The 22,656-nt window shown below is 40.0% G+C and overlaps 1 protein-coding gene across 3 annotated transcripts; it reads left to right on the top strand.

Moving 5' to 3' along the window:
• The first annotated feature begins 8,320 nt into the window (after window positions 1–8,320).
• LOC311294715 (uncharacterized protein) lies at window positions 8,321–20,829 on the top strand. 3 transcript variants are annotated; one of them, XM_084415728.1, is made up of 3 exons: window positions 8,321–8,455; window positions 9,347–9,500; window positions 18,996–20,829. In XM_084415728.1, exons 2-3 carry the CDS (start codon window positions 9,446–9,448, stop codon window positions 20,735–20,737), a joined length of 1,797 nt encoding a protein of 598 aa, XP_084271854.1. In that variant the 5' UTR covers window positions 8,321–8,455; window positions 9,347–9,445; the 3' UTR covers window positions 20,738–20,829. The 3 variants fall into 3 exon arrangements, with proteins under 3 accessions (XP_084271854.1, XP_084271856.1, XP_084271855.1); XM_084415730.1 differs by having other exon boundaries at window positions 8,344–8,455; window positions 9,367–9,500; XM_084415729.1 differs by having other exon boundaries at window positions 8,426–8,628.
• Window positions 20,830–22,656: the final 1,827 nt, after the last annotated feature.

Raw genomic sequence — 22,656 nt, 5'->3', positions numbered from 1 at the left:
GAAATACCTTATAAGGTGTTCACACTGTGACAAGAGATTTAGACGGTAAATATATCTGAAAATACATGAGAGGATCCACACTGGAGAGAAATCGTATTACTGCCATTTATGTGTAAAGAATCTTTCATTAAAAAAAGTAGTTTGAGTTCGGATCTTGTACTTCCATTTGTGATGCTGTCTAGTGCTGCATCAGAGATTATTTTACAGATAAATCAGGCTTTGATCACTTATTTAGCTTTTGCAGTTTGTTAATGTTGAGTCATTCCAATTGTAACTTATATAAATGTAAATTGTAAAATTTACATAATGTAAAATAAAACAAAATGAAACAAGGAAACTGTAATGTCTGTATATATCCTTTACAGGCATCTATTAATACTTTAAAGATAACGACTCGTGAGTTCTCTCTGTGTTCGGTTTATTAGCTTCACAGCATGAACAACCAATCCAAAACATCCGGTCTATCTCTTCTTCGGCTCCTCATGGCCTGCGCTAGAACAACAACACCTCTAGGTCACTACCTGTCATTACAGAAACTACTTCAGTTTTTGAAAATATCTTTGTAATAAACTTTGTCAGCTGAATTGACCTACACTATATTGCCAAAAGTTTTGGGACGCCTGCCTTGCACATAAACTTTAATTACATCCCATTCTTAATCCGTAGGGTTTGATATGGAGTTGGCCCACCCTTTGCAGCTGTGACAGCTTCAACTCTTCTGGGAAGGCTTTCCACAAGGTTTAGGAGTATGTTTATGGGAATTTTTTACCATTCTTCTAGAAGTGCATTTGTGAGGTCAGGCACTGATGTTGGACAAAAAGGTCAGTGCCCGGTTGCATAAAGCACCTTAAGTGTAATTTTCCCTTAAGTTCGCCCTTATGTTTCCCTTAAACTAGGGATGGGGCAGATCCGATCCAGTATCGGTATCGGACCCGATACCAGCGTAATTCACGTATCGGATTTTCCCGATCCAACCTGCTGAGATACCCGATATCCATGAGTCATGTCTGCGCTCGCTTTAACGTCTGCTGAAATGACTCCAAAGTCCAAAAGTGATTCCCGCCGGCGAGTCTGCTAGCTGGCTGCAAACTGTGGAATGGATTTCCTGAACGGAGGCGCGGCTCAATGAGACACAGAGTTATGAGACACGCCCCCGCTCAGGAAATCCATTCCACGGTTTGCGGCTAGCCAACAACGTTCGCTGTGTGGAAATACTTCACACTGGAAACACAGCAGAGCAAGACAGCAAAATGCAATGTTTGCAAAGGTGTAATTCAGAGTCCTTTAAAGCTCCCTCGCGTCGTACAACACAACGAACGCAATCAAACATTTAAAAAAAGCACCACGTTACTGTGCGTTCACACCAAACGCGAATAGCGCGTCTACCGCGTCTATTTGGACGCTTGAATATTTTGAATCCATTCGCGCGACCAGAGAAAAATTGACGTGCGTAAAAAGCAAAAGTTTGAGGCGAAATCCGCTTGTTTGTTTGCACGATGCTGATGTTGATCGAGCATTCATCGAGAGAGTTACTGCATCGGAGCGAGGATCACCCTTCAGATAGTGTGTGTGTAAGATGTTTACACTTGCACTTTCCTTATATTTCAAGACGCAAGTATTTGACATTTTGGGAATGTAATAAATATTGACATGACAATCAATTTGAAACCCTTACAGTTGCATATTTGTTTTCAGAATGGGATTTTTCTGACTTCCTTTTCTGACCTTATACTTACCTCAAGTTGCCTTTTGGGACATACATGCATACATACGTACATAACATATCATTCATACTTGCCTGTTGAGAGAAGTTTATGTCAGCAACATATAAAATAAACAATAATGATGATAATAATATTAAATCAAACACAGCTCTGGTATCGGAATAGTATCGGTATCGGCCGATATCCAAATTCAGGTATCGGGATCGGATCGGAAGTGAAAAAATGTGGATCGGTGCATCCCTACCTTAAACCTAAGGGTGTTGCAGAAAAAAAAAACCTTAAGTGTTACTTAAGGGTTTCTTTAAAGGGATACTCCACCTCTGGAAAGATGAATGTGTATTTAAATTGGGTCATTTATGTAGAAGAAATGTGAAATTATTTTAGAATTTGGAGCTTTCTAGACTAGGAAAAGCCAGAAAATGTATTTTTGGCTCATGTGGATGAAAGACAACAACTACTAGAATGCACTTGCTTCGCTGCTCTACGAGGCCACTCCCAAGCCACGCCTACTGGTTAGAGAGCAGTTGTAAACAATAAAGCTAACTAGTCTCCGTGAGTCTGCCCGGGTTTTTGAGATTGCATCGCACAAAATGTCCGGGATTCGGCTTTTGCGTTCTACAGTCGCCATTCATTGTGTTTACTGTGGCGAGCAGGACGAGACTAGGGCCGCGGGAGAACGACACAAGGCCGGTGGCGTGATTACTGATGACCGACACCTGTGAGGCACTGGTCTCGTATCTCTCACGGAGGAGCGGGTATTTTCTTAGCAATGGTAAAACGCACATCAACCGATCACTTGTTTAGCGTTCATGTAAACACTACATTCAGATTCACCAATCGGAATGAATTCAGTTAGATTGAAACAAAAGGTGTGCATGTAAACAATGAATGGCGACCGTAGAAAGCAAAGCCGAATCCCGGACATTTTGGACGATCTCGACGGCCGGACATGCAGGTTTCTGCCGGTGAAATCAAACGCACTGGCACTGATCTGTGATAGGTCTGTTAGCGCATTAGGTCCAACCCCTATGGGCGGGTTTGAAAGGGTGGGAACTAGTGCTTGTAGTCTTAACAGAAATCCCCCCCTTTTACACTTCCTCCTACAATGACGCAAAATGACGATTTTTGCGTCATTGTAGGAGGAAGTGTAAAGAGGTAAATATAGATTTCTCTCGTCTCAGGGGAAAATGAGAAAATGTTGCACGACCATTCAATAGTATGACTGGGTTTCTAACATTGCAAAGCTTAATGCAAATGGGTGGAGTGTTCCTTTAAGTGAAACGTCATAATCACTAGAATTTCCCTTAAATGCTGTTTTTTCACTTAAGAAATCCCTTACAAATCGTTAAGTGTTGCATAAAACCCCTTAACGGTAATTTCCCAAAGTATAACTTAAGGTTTGGAAATGGTAAACTTAAGAGTAACGCAGACAAAAATAAGACGACATGGCTGAATTTATGGAACCAGCTGAAGATCATTATGTGCCAAGAAGAATTTTTAGGGATAGGGAGAACCCTTTGGACCATCTTAGCGCTGAAAAATTGTTGCAAGAATACCGATTTGATCGACGCGCAATATTTGACATTGCTAACAAACTAGACGGCGACCTTTGACCATGTCACACATCGCAACCACTCTTTACCTGCGGTGTTACAACTGCTTATAGCACTGCGTTATTTTGCAACTGGGAGTTTTCAGACGGTAGTGGGAGATGTTTTCCACGTGCATAAATTATCTGTCAGCAGAGTGGTTCACCGGGTTGTGGGGGCTCTTTCCCGTCATTTAAATGCAACGGTTTGCGTATCTATGGCAACAACAGATTTTTATAACGTGAATCCAGGACCGCTGTCGTCAAACACTTAAATGTTTCCCTTACCTAAGAGAGCCGTTTAAGAGATTATATGCAACACCCTTAAGTTATTCTCTTAGGTAAGGGGAAATCGCCCCTTAAGTATCATACTTAAGGGAAAAACTTAAGGTGCTTTATGCAACCGGGCACATGCTCTCAGTCTCCACTCACATTCATCCTAAAGGTGTTCTATCGGGTTGAGGTCTGGACTCTGTGCAGGCCAGTCAAGCTCCTCCACACCAAACTCGCTAATCCATTTCTTTTTGGACCTTGCTTTGTGCAGTGGTGTGCAGTCATGTTGGAACAGGAATATCCCCAAACTGTTCCCACAAAGTTGGGAGCATGAAATTGTCCAAAATGTCTTGTTATGCTGAAGCATTTAGAGTTCCTTTCACTGGAACTAGGCCAGGCCCAACCCCTGTAAAACAACATCACACCATAATCCCCCCTCCACCAAACTTTACACTTGGCACAATGCAGTCAGGCAAGTACTGTTCTCCTGGCAACCCCCAAACCCAGGCTTGTCAATCAGATTGCCAGACAGAGAAGTGTGATTCGTCACACCAGAGAACACATCTCCACTGCTCTAGAGTACAGTGCCAGCGTGCTTTACACCACTGCATCTGACGCTTTGCATTGCACTTGGTGATGTAAGACTTGGATGCAGCTGCTCGGCCATGGAAAGCCATTCCATGAAGCTCTATACCCTGTTCTTGAGCTAATCTGAAGGCTACACAAAGTTTGGAGGTCTGTAGCTATTGACTCTGCAGAAAGTTGGCGACTTCTGTACACTGTGCGCCTCAACATGCGCTGACCCCGCTCTGTGATTTTACTTTCGCTACCACTTCGTGGTTGAGTTCCTGTTGTTCCCAACTGCTTCCACTTTGTTATAATACCGCTAACAGTTGACCGTAGAATATTTAGTAGTGAGGAAATTTCACGAATGGACTTATTGCACAGGTGGAAACCTATCACGGTACCACGCTTGGATTCACTGAGCTCCTGAGAGCGACCCATTCTTTCACAAATAATTGTAGAAGCAGTCTGCATGCCTAGGTTCTTGATTTTATACAACTGTGGCCATGGAAGAATTCAGTGATTTGGAGGGGTGTCCCAATACATTTGGCAACATAGTGTATCTCCTTCAAATTTTCTGTCCTCCTCAGAAGTCATCAATACACAAGGGCATTTATTTCAGAACACATAGAGGGTTAAAATATGAATCTACAAACAATCATTACTATTATACAATTATTAATCAACATGTTTTACAATACAAATAAATATGCAATACAAAATGAGATAAGCTGAGAGACAGACGTGTAGAATTGACGTGTTGTTAAATTTTTGGAGAGGTGCAATTCAGGGTACGCGCGCTGAGTTCAACGCACAAGTATAAATTGGGCTTTAGTATTAATGGATCAAGTGTTGCCGAAAAAGATGTGTCTTCAGCCGTTTCTTGAAAATGGCTATGGACTCAGCAGCTCTGGTTGAGTTAGGCAGATCATTCCACCAGCAGGAACATTTTTAACATTTACTTTCCTAAAATGCCTTCTAGTGTTATGATGATCAAACCAGAGCTGAGCTAGATCAAGTTAAACTATGTAAACCAAACTATCCCTTTACTGTAATCATGTTTATATTCTCATTGTTTCCATCTCCTCTCGTGTCGTGATGTTTCCACTTTAATGATTCAACGTACGTTTTGTTCCGTTGAAAGGAAAGTTCCTTATCTGTCAGTCACATTTGACTTAACAACAGGTGACTGACGAATTGGGATATTGCCTAAGAGCTCAATCACCTTCGAGTGTAAATTAAAACAAGCCAATAGACTTTGGCGAGCAAACGCAAACCACGCCCTGTGACGCGGGCATATATGGACTCGTGCAGCACTAATCCTTTAAGCTTTCACTTCGGAGCCAAGCATTTCATTTGATTTTGCTCTACAATCAATCTTCAACAATGTTCTACAAACCCGGAAGTAGCGCTCCAGACTGGTGTGACGGGTCAGCGGTGGTCGCCTTTCAAAGAGCATTTCCTCTGCATTCATTAGCAGTCTAAAAGATTTCCTCTGCATTCATTAGCAGTCTAAAAGAGTGCTTCCTCTGCATTCTTTGCAGTTAAACTAAAAGAGTTCTGTTCACACTGCAGGCTTTTAATAGTTTTGCATGCTGTGCAGCAACCATTTCCCTGTGGTCTTTATTACTAAAAAACAAAACAAAACAAGCACAGGACAGGAGTGATGTTGTGTCTTTTTAAAAATCATTCCACCCATGTCTGACAGTCATGATCGCATTTACGGCCACATGAAGGGTCGACGAATACTTCCCCAGGTAAACAATGCGCATGTACACGATGTCCATGTGATGTAAAATAAAATGGGACTCATCGGACCAGACGATCTTCTTTCACTGCTCCAAGGTCCAGTTCCAACACTCATGTGCCCATTGTAAACACTTTCGATGGTGGATGGGTCATCATAGGCACACATTCCTCCCATAACCATAATTAAAATTTGGTAAATTGTGCCACAGTAGACTTTCTGTTGGCTCAGACCAGACGGCCCTCGTTTATCGATGAGCCTTGGGCGCCCAACACCCTGTCGCCGGTTTATGGTTTGTCCCTTCTCAGACCACTGTTGGTAAATTCTCATCACTGCTGACTGGGAGTAACCCACAAGCCTTGCTATTTCAGAGATACTCTGGCCTAGTTTCCTTGCCAAAACAATTTGGCTCGTCACTCAGAACTGTGCAGGCCTATGGCACACCATGTTCTGTTTTACATTATTTATACTCTTTATACCAAACATAACATAAAAGGATGTTATTCTAGAAATTATAGGTTTAAGTACAATTACAATAAATTAATTGATATATTTACACATATAACAATCATTGGTCAAAACATTGTTAAATTTGGAACATTGCAGCCAAAAGAGCTGGCTCTTAAGAATACAGACAGTCGAGCAAGTTCGCCAAGCTCTGACCTTGTTAAAAAGCTGCTCACAACTAAGGCCAAATTTAATTTGTTAGCTACAAATGAGGCAATTGTAGCATTACAAAAGTCTTACTGGAAGCATTATGAGTTTGGCGATAATGGGAGTAAATTATCTCATCAAATCCGTCAGTTTCTTCTTCTCATCATATTACTCATATGGCCTCCCCTTTGGCACCACTGTGGAGCCCCTTGTATTAATGAACAATTTAGGGATTTTTTACGTCACTCTTTATGGCTCTGCAAATACAGCTGATGAATCTCTTTACGATAGCTTTTTCCAGTATATAATTATTCCACATCTTGATTCTGATATTGCTTCTAAACTGGAGGAGCCCATTACTTTGAAGGAAATTAAGGAAGTGAGGAAGTAAGGAACAATGAGAGAGGAAGTTTCCTGAGGAGTTATGAGCGAGGATACACAGGCGTATCCTTCCCTCGCATCTTAAGGGGATGAAGCTTAGACGCGATGAAAAGAAATGAGGATGCACAAATGAGGAACTTCCTGTTTGATACCTGCCCCGCCCACCTATGTGTTGTCACACCATTGAAGGCGTCCAATTTTGATTTTGTGGTCTCACAGCTAGGGCTCAAAAAAAAAAAAAAAAATCTTATTTTCAATCATTAGGTGAGTTTAGGTAACTGTTTAGTTATTCTGTCCATTTGACCTTATATCCAAATGTAACCTTTGGCTAAAAGTACTTCACCCGACTACGCCACCTAGGTTATTTCTCCACCCAGGAAAATAAAATATACCCCAAAAATAGTTAAACCAAAAAAGAGTTACAATAATATGAAGGACCCTGCTGGTTCTGATTGTATTGAAGACAGAGACGTGACTTTCCAAAATGATACAAAAATTTATTTCACAAAAAAAAAAAAACAATCATTATTCTAAAACATTCTAAAAATAGATCTCTTGCCCGGATTACCAATTAAATACTCACCGTTAATAAGAGACCATAATAAACCCAACTTTAATAGAAGGGACAAACCACACAGCAAATCAGTGAATAAAGCTTCTTAAAGCAAGTGATAAACAAAATAAAGGAACATAAAACAAAAAAACAAATACCCCCCCCCCCCCCCCCCCCCCCCCTTATGTTAAGCTTCAGTATCACATTCAACAAGCATTCACATGTGGATAGACTGGCAAAGAAACTTATCATACCAAAACAAAACAAGGAAAAAAAAAAGGGAAAAGAATACAAAAACAATCAAAACGACATAATATTTAATTCACAGTTAATAATATTTAAAATTGTTCAAGCTGTTTTTAAGGAACCACACTACAGGCGTGTTAATTTAATATAATAGCCCAAAAGACAAAAATGTCCAATACTTCATCACATATCATGCAGACCGATAGGGCAGAATAGTCAAATTACTACACACCGAACGGAGAAAAATGACAACGTCACACGTAGACATTCTTTTTATACAGCCACTAAAACATTGGGTAAATTGGGTAAACATATATAGTGGCGAATGAGAGACTACATTATTTGTATGCTCCCATTTGCTTAAATAGCAAAAGAAAACTCCACAATAGTGTTTTCACAACTTTAAAAAAAGAAGAAAAGGCAGTCAGAAGAGAGAAAGATGTCAATATTACCCCGTCTCTCCCACAGCCGCTGTATTAGAAACACCCTCACAGCAGCGCTAACTATTGTTTTTTTTTATTTATTTGATGCAAAGGTAATATAATACAAAGTATACTGTTAGAAATGTACATACCTTTTTTTTGTAGAACAAATATAAAAAAACTGGGTCCATGGTCCACCCGGGCTATAGGTGGCGGTAATGCACATGATGTCTGCTATCCGCCATAAAACAAGAAGAAGACGTCGCCACTATCGCCATCACAGCGTTAGCCTTTTGAGATAAGGTAAGCAGTTCACGGTGCTTCGTGTGTTTATACAATTATATAAAAAACGCACAGCTTGTAATAGCAACATTTTACAGTGTATTTTCTGTAAGTTTTTCATCTGCTACAGAGCTATTTGTGCGTCTTTTCTGGCGTCTGCTGACTGACATAAACATAGCCTAGCAGGCAACGATGTAGGGAACCAGTGTTAAATTAATTATGACCTGAGAGATTATTGTGTGTTTTTGTATGTTCGTCTGTATGATTGTTTGTGATTTGATCCCGGTATTATTGGAGCAATAATGGTATTTACTGATATGCCACTTGATCAAAAGGCCAAGTATAATCTTGTGAGAGTAGATAATAGGAGTAGATATTTTCTTTTGTTTGTTATGTTTACATATCTATTCTATTTCTGACACGAAGAGGCTTTTCAGCAGCTGTTACTTTAAATCCATCGCAAGAGGGAAGTCTGAATATGGAGAAAGTTTGACATTGTAAACATAAAAATGTTGCTTTGTCATGCTCTTTCATTGTATTTAAAGAGCCGTTTCTGTCCCTAAAAAAAAACACATCATATTGTATGATTGGATGACAGAAATGTATGACTATGCAATAACTAGCTGAAGTCATAAACTATAGGTTCATTGGACATATACTGCTCTATAGAAGTTATTATAACTGTGGTTAATTAAATAAGAAGGAGTGTCACAATTAACAGCTGCTCAAAAGCATCTTCAGTATAATGACTCACAGACAAAATATAGGCTAGATATGTAGAATATGTGAACTTGTTAAAACTAATTAAATAACTATTTTCTGATAGTTTGGTAGATAAACACAAACACTGTGCTTTAAGTGTGTGAATTAATAAAAGCATCAATTTGATAAGTGATTTGTTTTTGATTTTAGGTGTTCTGCTCCTCCCACAGCGATTCACCAGTAAATGCTGGAATATTCCCACCAGCCTACAAGTGAAGACGGTAGAGTTTGTGAAAGAAAATTGAAAACATGAATGATCCAGAGCTCTGCAGAATAAAGGAGGAAGATACTGAAGAACAAATAGGTTGGTGTTTATTTTTGATTCTTCAGTAATGTTATAATACTTAAAGTAGTTAATCAGATTCAGTGATTGCAGTCAGAAAACATAAGAGCTGTGAAATAACTTAATTAACCCTTTCACACATAATTTTAAAATATTCTAGCTGAGTATCTTATTATTTCCATGCCGACGCATCCAGTGTTGGGGTAGTTACTCAAAAAAAGTAATTAGTTACTAGTTACTTCTGTAAATTGTAATGAGATTACTTTACTAGTTACTGCATTTGAAAAGTAACTTCACTACTTATTACTTTACTTTCCCGTTTCTTAATTTACCGTGTAGATACATGGACAAACATCATATATGGGATCAATTTCCCGCCTAAAGTATTGCAGCCACGGATCAAAAAATAATATGCGTGAATCAAAAATGTTAAAACACATGTAAAAATATATTGCACAAACTGAAAAAAATGATGCAAAATGATCTGAATAGCTAACAACGTGGTCACGGATCAAAATATAATAAGCGTGAATCAAGAAATAACAAGCATGAATAAAAACTTTAAACGCATTAAAAGTTATTTTGCACAAAACTTAAACTGATGGTCATGCTTTCTTAAAAAGTATGTTTTCCTTGGTTTTATCACTCTGTACTTTGTGCTCTCTTGCATTTTCTGCTCATATTTTACTCTTTTGTACGCTTGTGCTGTTTTTCTCTTCGCTCTTCTTTCCACGTTCTGCGCTTGCTTTCCCAAATGTTGCAGTTCCAGTTTCATGTAAATTAGGGCGGGTTTAAGCGTCACCATTGGTTCACTAGTTCTAGATTGACAGCTACTCCTCTAGCCAATCAATCGAAGAGGGGAGTTGACGTCACACCAATGCAACTCGTGGCTACTGATGCTTATACAGGGGAAGATGACAGTTTAATTTAACTTTACAAAGACTTTTATGGTCCGTTAAGAAAAAAAAAAACAGAAAAAGAAAAAAAAAGTATGAGATGTCGGCCCAAAAGGCACGTCAGCCCACTGGGAATCTCCCGGTAGTCCCGATGGCCAGTACTTGCTGCCTGGGCATAGAGTGCATTTCACGTGAATATTTTTGTCCTTTCGAGCAATAAACTGAAAGTAATGTGAATATCGCCACTGGCCGAAACCCCCTGTCTCAGTCTCCATTTCCCGCTCCCCTTCGCACCAGCAGCTACGTCACTCAAATCGATCTCTATGACAACGGTGCCCGGGGAAACACACACACACACAGGCATGCACGCACCACTTAAACAGATCAGAGCTTTACACGCAGGCAAACACGGCTTGGGTAACGCAGGAAAGCGCGTTCCTATAGTCTAGTAAAGTAGTGTAGTTACCGATATTTTTAGTGTAATACGTTACTTTACTTCGTTACCCAAAAAAGTAATATCGTTACTGTAATCCTTTACTTTGTAACTTATTACCCCCAACACTGGACGCATCATGCTTGTCACGTGACACACCGCAGACACAATAGAGCTGTATGTCTGATGTATCGCTTTTAAATTTTCCTTTTTTATTCAAAATATTCACAATCTTGTAAACTAGATTTTGAAACATCTGATATTCCAATTGCCGAATACCTGTAAGTGAATGTGTTTTGTCGTTTAAATACCTTTTATAATGGTCATGTTAATTTTATAATAAGTGACGGGCACCGCCATGTTAGTTCAGAGAATCGGATCTGTCAGATTTACAACACATAAGTTAATCTACTTCTCCCGAAATACATGAAAGTAAGTGGCCGGTGAACTGGGAGAAGAATAGGGTAAACTTTACAGTTACCTACGCAAAGTTTATCTGATATGAATAAAACACGTTGTCAAATTACAATTGAACAGTTTGTTATTGCCGCTTGCATAGACATCACTGTGTGTATTCCTTGATTAAATCAAAGTGCTCAATTTGATAAAATCCTCGATTGCACTTTCCCCGTATCGAGTAACGGACAAAATACCGGAAGTGGTGTATTCCACGGACCAGAATCCATGAACCGCATTATTAGACCGTTTTCTAAGGCTGCACAATGTACTAAAACCGTTTAAAAACCATACTATAGCATAGTGCTATTGTGAGATCACAAAGGCTGCGCTTAAATAAAATAAATATATTCTCCTGTGTGTTCAATATACATATGCGATTTAATTATTTACATGCGTGTAGGTTACGTGCGTCTCAGAGTCTTACGCCTTACTGTAAGAAACACTGTGATGATGAACCTGGATGATGAGCGTCAGCCTCTTTATTTGGTAATTTTGCATAATATAGCACATGTTAGATCTCACCTGTCTGATCCAGTGTTTTAGGAGTGGGCTTTGGTAATGTGTGTTTACACGGATACACACGGAAGCGTTCGAAAGCAGGCGTCTGTCACTGGATCCCTAATATATCCACTGATAGACGGATCCACTGATAGATGCCTGCTTTCAAACACTCTCGTGTGTATCCTTGTTAGCGCTCCCTGAAGACATGTTTTTGAAGCGTTGATCATTGTTGATCACCTAAATAAATATTTGGTCGCACCGGCATGAAAAATGGTCGCAGTCTGGAGCCCTGGAATCTGTTAAACAGTGCTCAAAATACTAGAGGGAAATTCTGGTATTGTCACAGTTTTTAAATTTCAGTACCGAATTGGTACCAAAGTCGGTACTTTTGACAACACTAGTGCGCATAGCCAGAACTTGCCGTATGTACAGTCGTACAATTTTCCAAATTAGAGAGAGACCTGAGTGCTATGATGTGTTAAATGTTTTATTTTGTTTGTATGTTGTGCTTGTTTGTATTATGATGATTATGTAAGTTGTTGTCATCTCTTGAAAAGATTTCATCTTCCTGTTTATGTACATGACATCATTACGCAAAGATTGATGTGACATTTCCCAACCTGACCATTCAATTATAAATTATTATTATAAACTTACTGTTTTACTGTTTCGAACACTGTTTTTTTTGTGTACTTTGTCAATAATTGATTGATTGATTAATTGATTAGTTTATTTTAAATTAGGGCTGCACCGATACCACTTTTTCCAGAATTAGTCCGATACCAATACTTAAGTTTTTGGTACTTGCCGATACCAGGGACCAATCCCTGCAATTCATTGCATTTGTAATTAATATTGGGTAGAGAAGCCAAAGAATATGAATCAAATTAGTTTAGCAAATATATTTTTTATTTAGTTATTCAGCTTAAATATGCCTGTTGAAATGTCACAATTTTCAGAATAAAGTAATATAATGTAACAACATTGCATAGTCTTCACTGTATAAAGTGAATATAGATTAATCCTTAATCAAAGTTACAAAAGTTATTCAGTCAAGAGCAGTGTTAGTTTTGTTGTTAGATGAACAATAAGGACGAAGACAGGAGGTTTATTAGGCTGTGGTCACTTTAAGAGCTGCATGGATCCAACATACTGTTACACACGCGTTTTCTTTCTGATCTGTTTACATTCATTTCAAACAACCGACTATGGGTGCTTCTCATTACTCAAATTGATGCTTCCTTTACTTCTCGCTCCTCCGTCCTCCAGCCTGTGACATCTAAAAAACAAAGTTAACCATCCTGAAGGACATCTCAATTCTGATTGCACTGCAAGCAAGCGAGGAGCGAGGGATGTGGAAGCTTCCAGAAGAGCTATGAGCGAGGGAACACGGGTGCATCCTATGCGGAAGTCTTTCTTGTCCAAAAACCTGACGCACATGTAAAATCTCTCTTTCATGTATAAAATCTGGCTTCACATCCATAGTATCCACATTGATTTTGTGAACTGGACTGTGCAATACAAGACTTTAGCGCACATTGTTTTATATCATGCCAATTTATAAATTCAAGTGATTTTAAACTATAAAGGACTGGCACGCTCTATGAGAGACGGTCTTCAGTCAGTGCGTGCTCAACCAAAGCGCGCACAAGTAGCTGCCTCTCACGAGTGTCAGATTGTCGCGGCCTATTACTCATAAACATTAAAATACACTCACCTAAAGGATTATTAGGAACACCATACTAATACTGTGTTTGACCCCCTTTCGCCTTCAGAACTGCCTTAATTCTACGTAGCATTGATTCAACAAGGTGCTGAAAGCATTCTTTAGAAATGTTGGCCCATGTTGATAGGATAGAATCTTGCAGTTGATGGAGATTTGTGGGATGCACATCCAGGGCACGAAGCTCCCGTTCCACCACATCCCAAAGATGCTCTATTGGGTTGAGATCTGGTGACTGTGGGGGCCATTTTAGTACAGTGAACTCATTGTCATGTTCAAGAAACCAATTTGAAATGATTCGAGCTTTGTGACATGGTGCATTATCCTGCTGGAAGTAGCCATCAGAGGATGGGTACATGGTGGTCATAAAGGGATGGACATGGTCAGAAACAATGCTCAGGTAGGCCGTGGCATTTAAACGATGCCCAATTGGCACTAAGGGGCCTAAAGTGTGCCAAGAAAACATCCCCCACACCATTACACCACCACCACCAGCCTGCACAGTGGTAACAAGGCATGATGGATCCATGTTCTCATTCTGTTTACGCCAAATTCTGACTACCATCTGAATGTCTCAACAGAAATCGAGACTCATCAGACCAGGCAACATTTTTCCAGTCTTCAACTGTCCAATTTTGGTGAGCTTGTGCAAATTGTAGCCTCTTTTTCCTATTTGTAGTGGAGATGAGTGGTACCCGGTGGGGTCTTCTGCTGTTGTAGCCCATCCGCCTCAAGGTTGTGCGTGTTGTGGCTTCACAAATGCTTTGCTGAATACCTCAGTTGTAACGAGTGGTTATTTCAGTCAAAGTTGCTCTTCTATCAGCTTGAATCAGTCGGCCCATTCTCCTCTGACCTCTAGCATCAACAAGGCATTTTCGCCCACAGGACTGCCGCATACTGGATGTTTTTCCCTGTTCACACCATTCTTTGTAAACCCTAGAAATGGTTCCCAGTAACTGAGCAGATTGTGAAATACTCAGACCGGCCCGTCTGGCACCAACAACCATGCCACGCTCAAAATTGCTTAAATCACCTTTCTTTCCCATTCTGACATTCAGTTTGGAGTTCAGGAGATTGTCTTGACCAGGACCACACCCCTAAATGCATTGAAGCAACTGCCATGTGATTGGTTGATTAGATAATTGCATTAATGAGAAATTGAACAGGTGTTACTTATAATCCTTTAGGTGAGTGTACATACACGGTTATGTCAAAATGCCCGTGTTGGCAAATATTCGCGTCAGATATGTGAACGTGAACAGCATGTGTAATAGGGCTGCAGCTATCGATTCTTTTTGTAATCGATTAATCTAACACTTAATCGAATCGATTAATCGAGTAATCGGATATTTTTTTGTGCGTGTTTTTGAGCAACCAAAACAAATAATGGATAACAAAAATTATGTGGCTGTATAATGATCAAGCATTTGGCTTTTATTTCTCAACAGAGGTATTTATTTTCAAGTGCCAAGTTGGCATTGCCAACAATTATATAACAATATACAGTTAAGTGAACTTACTGTAACATGTAGAACATGTATTGTAAATTAATATGAATACAAACTTAATATGAATATAAACTTAGTTTTGTGTCTTCTTAATACACAACATTACAAAAAAAAGGATTGCACCTTCTGCAAATTTAGTTTAGTTAACCTGAGAACAAAAAAATAATATAAAATATCAAGCCAAACGGGTACACAATGTGTAAAATTTATTAAAAAAAAAATCAATGTAAATAAAAATGATAAATAGCCTAAGTTGTAATCTCAAAACAAACATCAAAATGTACCTAGATGAGTGAGTGAGTGAGTGTGTGTCTCTGTGTGTGTGTGTGAGAGAGAGAGAGAGAGAGAGAGAGAGAGAGATTTCAGATTTTTCAACAGCTTATAGTTGCAATGGAGAAATGTCAACATATCCACATGCTCAGCATTTAGGCTTGCCCTACGTTTTGAGGCAATGTTCCCAGCAGCAGAGAACAGGCACTCTGAGGGTGTTGATGTTGCTGGGATCCCCAAGAAAGACTTTGCCAGCTGTGCCAATGTTGGATATCTTGCCTGATTTATTCTCCACCATGGCAGTGGATCCTCCTTCTTGGAAATAGGCTGTTCACCAAAATACTCCAAGACCTCCCTCTGCACCGCTCTGCTCATCTGCTCATCCTCATCATGATCCTCTCCTTCATCCTCATCCTCTGATGATGATCCCAGGATACTTTTCTGATGTGATCTACCTTTAGTGTGTGTAGCTGATGTGGTGGCAGTGGCTTTCTCTACCGTTACATGTGTCTGTTTTGAGTCCTTTCTGGCAGCTAGTGCCATTGATTGAATACTAGTTTGGACCTTCAACACTTCTACAGCAGGCAAGAACTTCAATTTTCTAAACCTGGGGTCCAAAGCAGCAGCCAGAAGGACAGGGTTGGGAGCACCAGATTCAGGTAGAAATTCATACAGCCCTTCCCACCTCTCTGTGATCTGCTCTGCAGCAGAAGCCTGAAATGCCTTCACTGGTGCAGTTTCAGGTTCTGCAGTCAGTGTGGACTTTTTAAGGTTTTGGACCAGCTGTGGAAGGGCAGAGAGGGTGACATACTGTTCTCTTTTTGAAGTGTTCCACTAGGCACCTAGCAGAACCCACACAACTAGCAATTGTTTTATTGTTTTTGAGTGTGCTCTGCACAACTAAATTTAAAGTGTGCCCTGCACATCTCACAGAAGCCCACCCATGCCTCTCTCTAAGAATTCTTGCTGCTGCCACCACATTGGCCCCATTGTCATGGACAACTGCCTTTACCTTTTCAAGTGGAATCTCAAATTTGTCAGTTGTCTCCTCTAGCCAGTCTGCAATGTTGGCTGCAGTGTGTCTCTCTTCTAGAGGCATTGTGGTTAGGGTGAAGGACTTCATCTCCCAATCTTCCCCCAAGAAGTGACATGTCACCCCCAGGTAGGCTTCTGTTGCCACACTGGTCCAAATGTCTGTTGTCAGGGCAACACACTCTGTTTGCTTTAGGACAGCTTTCAATTTCTCTGTAATGTCTCTGTGTTTCTTCTCCATCAGTTGTGTGAAATATGTTCTTGATGGCAGGCTGTATTTAGGATTGAAAGTTGAGATCATGTCTCTAAATCCCTTGTCCTCCACCATGGACATTGGCCTCATGTCGGTCACAAGCATGTTCAAAATGCTCTCTGTAAAAATTGCAGCCTCTTGAACAGTGCATGACTGAGCTGGGCGAACAAAGCTGTTCATACTCCGTTGTGAAGTGCTGAGAGGGAGAAAAAGAGAAAAAGCTATTTAATTTATTAATAGCCTATGCACAACAGGTTTCATGCTGTAATCTAGCCCTGACATCAAAGTAAATAAGAAGTTATACATATACTATAAGTTACATAGTATGCAAGTTATAAAGCAATCTCATATGTAAATTTCTCCTTTAAGATGTTATAATATAACCACTCTAAGCATCTAAGCATATTTGTGTATTCTGGTAGTTTAACGCTGAAGAAGAGCTGTAACGTGACTTGTTGTTGAACACACAGTAAAGGCTGACGCACTTTTTGTTCCATGTGTTTTAACTGAAAAATGAGTACTCCGAGTATTTATTAAAAACCAACAGGCTGGGGAGTTTAATTTGTTGTTGTTGTCTGTAACTATTTGACAGATGTGACATTATACAAACAAGGTCTCGCAAAGACTGCAATACAATATTTGTTCAATATTGTTCATTACGTCCCGGTGTATACAGTGAATGCATGCTGAAATTAGTTTAAGCATATGCACTGCTGCAATTGGTCTGACTGGCGCGTGTGTGTGTGTGTGTGTGTGTGTGAAGGGGTTCTTTTTTTAGGCTATACTCTCTTGGAATTAAACGCGAGTTACGTTTACTACTTAAAAACGTAATCAAAGCTAAACATCATATCTAGTCAAACCGCATCACACGACATCGCTACAAATACAGTATGGGATTAAAATCAGCGAACATCAATAGGCTTAGACTACGTTACCTTGTTTCAGCTACAGCGATGCTTGGTGAAACAGCATGGAATGGATGTCTTCTGTTCAGATGCTGAATCATGGAAGATGTGCTGTTGTGGTATGCCAGCTCTGTTTTGCAGTAGAGACACTGCACCTTGTTCTCTTCTTTATAAAGTGTGTAATGATCCCACACTTTAGACAATTTCTGCCGTTTATTTACATATTTATTCTCCGCCATCGCGCCAACTAAATTCAAAATAAATGTTGTGCTTCCTGAACAGGTCCGTGTGAATAAACGGTCCGTGTGAAACAATTAAATCCCTGCGCCGCGTGTATAGTGCGCGTCATAGGAATTTAACGAGGCTTCGAGGCAGAGTTTTTGCCTCGAGGAATTTTTGTAATCGAGTAACTCGAGTAACTCGAGGAATCGTTGCAGCCCTAATGTGTAACAGTTAGTGCTGTCAACATTAACGCATGCAATACATTTTTGTCCAGTTTAACGGTTTAAAATATATTAACGCAGCATCCGTATTTTCACGGATCATCCTTTGGCTAGTGTTACATTATATGATCACACCCTTATTCATGCAAATGCATTTAAACCATTCAAGCGTGACAAGACAAGAGGACGCTCTGTCTGTGAATGTCATGTTTATGTGACACACACACGGCACACAGAAAGACGCGCACTGGGATCGTGAGCACAGACAGTGCGCCAGAATCGAGTAAATTTATCATTTATGCAGTGCAGACTGTTTGATAACTATTAAGTTTCTGTATTTACTGGTAGGAAGGGCACAGGTAAATATGACATTTATTATGGGTTTATGTGAGGATCTTAGTGACTGCAGCCTTCAAAACCTGCTTCTTTCTCCTATTGGATGTCTGGATTATTATTAATAATAATCAAACAACAAAAGAATAGGATTAATATATTAATATATTAATTAATACATTAATATATTAATTAATATATTAATATATTAGGATTAAGATTAGGAATAATCAATAGAAAAGGATTAATCTGTATTTAACTTGCTCAGTTATGACTGCTGAGTTATTTTATATTTAATTATTCAATTTCTGTGTTATTTTTACTTGAATACTTCTGTTAGACCGACCTGAAAATATACAGTATTGTTAAATTTGTATCTTTATTCTACTGTATTTATTTATGCTACTGCTTCTAATGTTTATTCATTCTTATTTTATTACGGACTATTGCAAAAACAATAACTCATAAAACATAAATACATTAAGAGAGCAAACATTTTGGTGAGATAATTGTATTTCTTTTTTAAAAATATGTATAAAAATGCCCCCCCTCCCCAAAGTTAATGTTTAAGTATTATTATTTATTTGTTATTTTATCGTGGTATCGACTTTGGTATCGATTATTGTGTACTTTTGGTGGTATCGGTACTGACTATCTACTATTGTGTCAGGGTTCTCATGTCCTTTAATTTCACATTTCACCTTTTTTTTTATGATTTGTTGAATCTAATTTTGTTTTTACTTTTTAACTTTCATTTTAGACCTGATAGAAGAGAACAAGGAGGTTGAAGAACTGATTGAAGGGGGGGATAAACATCATATCAAAACTGAAGAAACATCCGTGAGTCCCTCATTGAACAGAGAAGACAAAACAAGTTTCACTTGCCCACAGTGTGGAAAGAGTTTTTCATGTGAGCAAAATCTTAATCTTCACATAAAATTTCATCGTGGAGGGAAGCTGTATGCATGTGATCATTGTGATAAGACATTCAGAATAAAAGGAAAGCTTGACGAACACAGGAAAGTCCACTGTGCAGAGAAGCCATACATATGTGATCACTGTGGGAAGAATTTTGCACAACAAAAACTCCTTGACGAGCACAGGAAAATACACACTTCAGCGAAGCCGTTCTCAAGTGATCAATGTGGGAGGAGTTTCCCATATCAAGGAAACCTTAACGATCACATGAGGATCCACACTGGAGAGAAGCCGTATTCATGTGATCAGTGTGGGAAGAGTTTCTCACAAAAAGGACACTTTAATCAACACATGAGAATCCACAGTGGAGAGAAGCCGTATTCATGTGATCAGTGTGGGAAGAGTTTTGCACGAAAAGGAAACCTTAATGTACACATGAAAATCCACACTGGAGTGATGCTGTACACCTATGATCAGGCTACAAATAGTTTCACTGAAATAGGAAACCTTAACGTACACATGACAAACCATACTAAAGAGAAGCCATTCATATGTGATCAGTGTGGGAAGAGTTTCACACATAAAGGAAACTTTAATGTACACATGAAAGTCCACACTGGGGAGAAGCCGTACACATGTGTTCAGTGTGGGAAGAGTTTCAGACATAAAGGAAACCTTAACGAACACATGAAAAGACACACTGGAGTGAAGCCCTACACATGTGACCAGTGTGGGAAGAGTTTCATACATAAAGCAATCCTTAACGAACATATGTCAATCCACACTGGAGTGAAGCCACATGCATGTGATCGGTGTGGGATGAGTTACGCACGAAAAGGAGCCCTTAGGGATCACATGAAAATCCACACTGGAGAGAATCTACACACATGTGATCAGTGTGGAAAGAGTTTCATAAAGTCAGGTGTTTATAAAGTACATCTGCTTAGTCATTCTAGAGAACGAGTATATAACTGTGACCAATGTAGTAAAACATTTTTTAGGCCAGATTTCCTAAGGGACCACCGGAAAGTGCATACAAAGGAGAGACCTTGCGTCTGTTACTTGTGTGGAAAGGGTTTTCGTAATATGACTGCATTAAAAATACACCAGAAACGACACAGTGGTGTGAAGGATCACGTTTGCGCCGAGTGTGGGAAGCGTTTTTTTACAGATGGTGCTCTGAAAGTGCACCAGGCAGTTCACACTACTGAAACACCTTACAAGTGTTCACACTGCGACAAGAGATTCAAGAGGTCAGAATATCGGAGAATACATGAGAAGATCCACAGTGGAGAGAAGCCGAATCACTACCAGAAACGACACAGTGGTGTGAAGGATCATGTTTGCGCCGAGTGTGGGAAGCGATTTTTTACAGATGGTGCTCTGAAAGTGCACCAGACAGTTCACACTACTGAAACCCCTTACAAGTGTTCACACTGCGATAAGAGATTCAAGAGGTCAGAATATCGGAAAATACATGAGAAGATCCACAGTGGAGAGAAGCCGTATCACTGCCATCCATGTGGAAAGAGTTTCACTCATTTATCTACTCTAATCGGACATAAAAAGAAAATGCATGCCTAAAATTACAATAAGAAGTTAGATTTCTTATGCTGTACTTCCAGGTGTGATGCTGTGTAGTCCTGCATCAACATTTTTTTGATAATTGATTTTATTGATTAATCGACTGTTCGTTGATTATTTCACAGATTAATCAGTAGCCTGTTCAGTAGTATTATTCAGTTTTTGCAGTTAATTCAAATATTTAGTTATACCCTTTCTAGCTAATAGATAAAACGAGGAAATCCCTTCATGGTTTGGGAATGTCTAAACCTCAAGTAAACTGAATGTCTTTCTGGTTTTCTGTCCTCCTCAGACGTCAACTGCTGAAGGATCTGAGCAACCCGTGTGTGTTACTTTACAGTTTTTCACAATTACAAAGACAATAAATCCCATTCTCTGAACCAAATTCACAATGGCCTAAACCAATTTGTTGAATAAATTCCTCTTTCTGCAAAACCCTGAACAAGTTCAGCCAGTTAGACACTATTTGCAAATCTCATGCACTCTTTTTGCAAAATTCTTAACATACTCACTAAAATACATTGAACTGTTGCATTTGTTGCAAAAACCAGGCGGGAAAAAGTCAAACCAACTAAAACAGTTGTCATCATTTACACACAACGACTCAAATTTGTTCACACTTGTTTCTAATGATGTGATCAAACCAACTGTACAAAATGTAAGGCAGATCTGTTGAACAATGGATGAAAACAATCTGAGAGGAAGAGGTGAAAGAATACATGTAATAGATGGACGATGAGAAAGAGGATGAGGACTAGAAAGAACAAGAGTGTTGTCAAGGCTGAATCCGTCAGTCCAGAGGATTTTTTCCCTTTGCTTGGAAAGAGACAACATTGTGGACAGAATCAATAAAATACTATACCTGCAGTACGGGCGACCGCAGGCTCCCCAAACCGTGGTTGGTGGGAGATGTGCTGGGTCACTCCTCCTAGTAGGGAACTCCGCTCTATGAGAGGGGCGTTCTCTGGGTTGAGAATGGGAGGGGTTGGAAGATTCCCTAACCCTCCTAGGCATAAATTGCTTAAACGCAGCCGACTGAGACTTAGCAGCTCGGAATTTCTCAACTACCGCGTTGACCGCTTCCCCAAACAGACCAGACTGAGAAATAGGGGCGTCTAGGAGAAAAACGTTCTCTTTGTCACGGATCTCCGTGAGATTAAGCCATAGATGGCACTCTGCGGCAACTGCACCCGCCATAGAATGGCCTACAGCGCGTGTGGTGTGCTTGGTGGCTCTTAGGGCCAGATCCGTGGCTTTACGAAGCTCTTTGACAGCTTCAGGAGTCACTCCATTTCCCTCGTCCATTTCCTTCAGGACGTCCGCCTGGTAGGCCTGAAGAATGGCCATAGTGTGTAGGGCCATGCCTGCCTGACCAGCTGCCATGTAGGATTTCCCGATAAGGGAGGAAGTAGTCCTACACGCTTTAGAAGGAAGGAGGGGACGCGACTTCCATGACGGCGCAGACGACGGAGCGAGGTGATTAGCTAATGTGTCCTCGACCGCTGGAATGGCAGAATAACCCTGCTCCACAGAACCCACGAGGTTGGTGAAATCAGCGGCTGGCGCATTTGTCAGACGAGCAGAGAAAGGCTGCTTCCAGAATCTGGAAATCTCGTGATGCAGATCACTGAAAAAGGCAGACTGATCTCATGAAATGGCGTATGTATGACACGCCAATTCGTATTTCCATTTTTGGCGTGCTATCAACACGCATAATCGATTTTCAGCGTGTTTATCAACGCCGTTGACTTAACGTTACATTACTCTCTATATAAATATATATGACTTACCCCAACCCCGTCCCTAAACCTACCCGTCACTGGGGTTAATACCATTTATGAGTCTTCCCCTACCATCCTAGTAAAAAAATATCGCTCCCCAGATGTAGATTTACATTTTGCTTCGTTTCGCTCGGACAT

This window comes from Rutilus rutilus, assembly GCF_951802725.1.
Source record: "Rutilus rutilus genome assembly, chromosome: 8".
Lineage (NCBI taxonomy): Eukaryota > Metazoa > Chordata > Actinopteri > Cypriniformes > Leuciscidae > Rutilus > Rutilus rutilus.
Note: the sequence above shows the minus strand (reverse complement) of the source record. Positions and strands in the feature narration are given on the sequence as shown.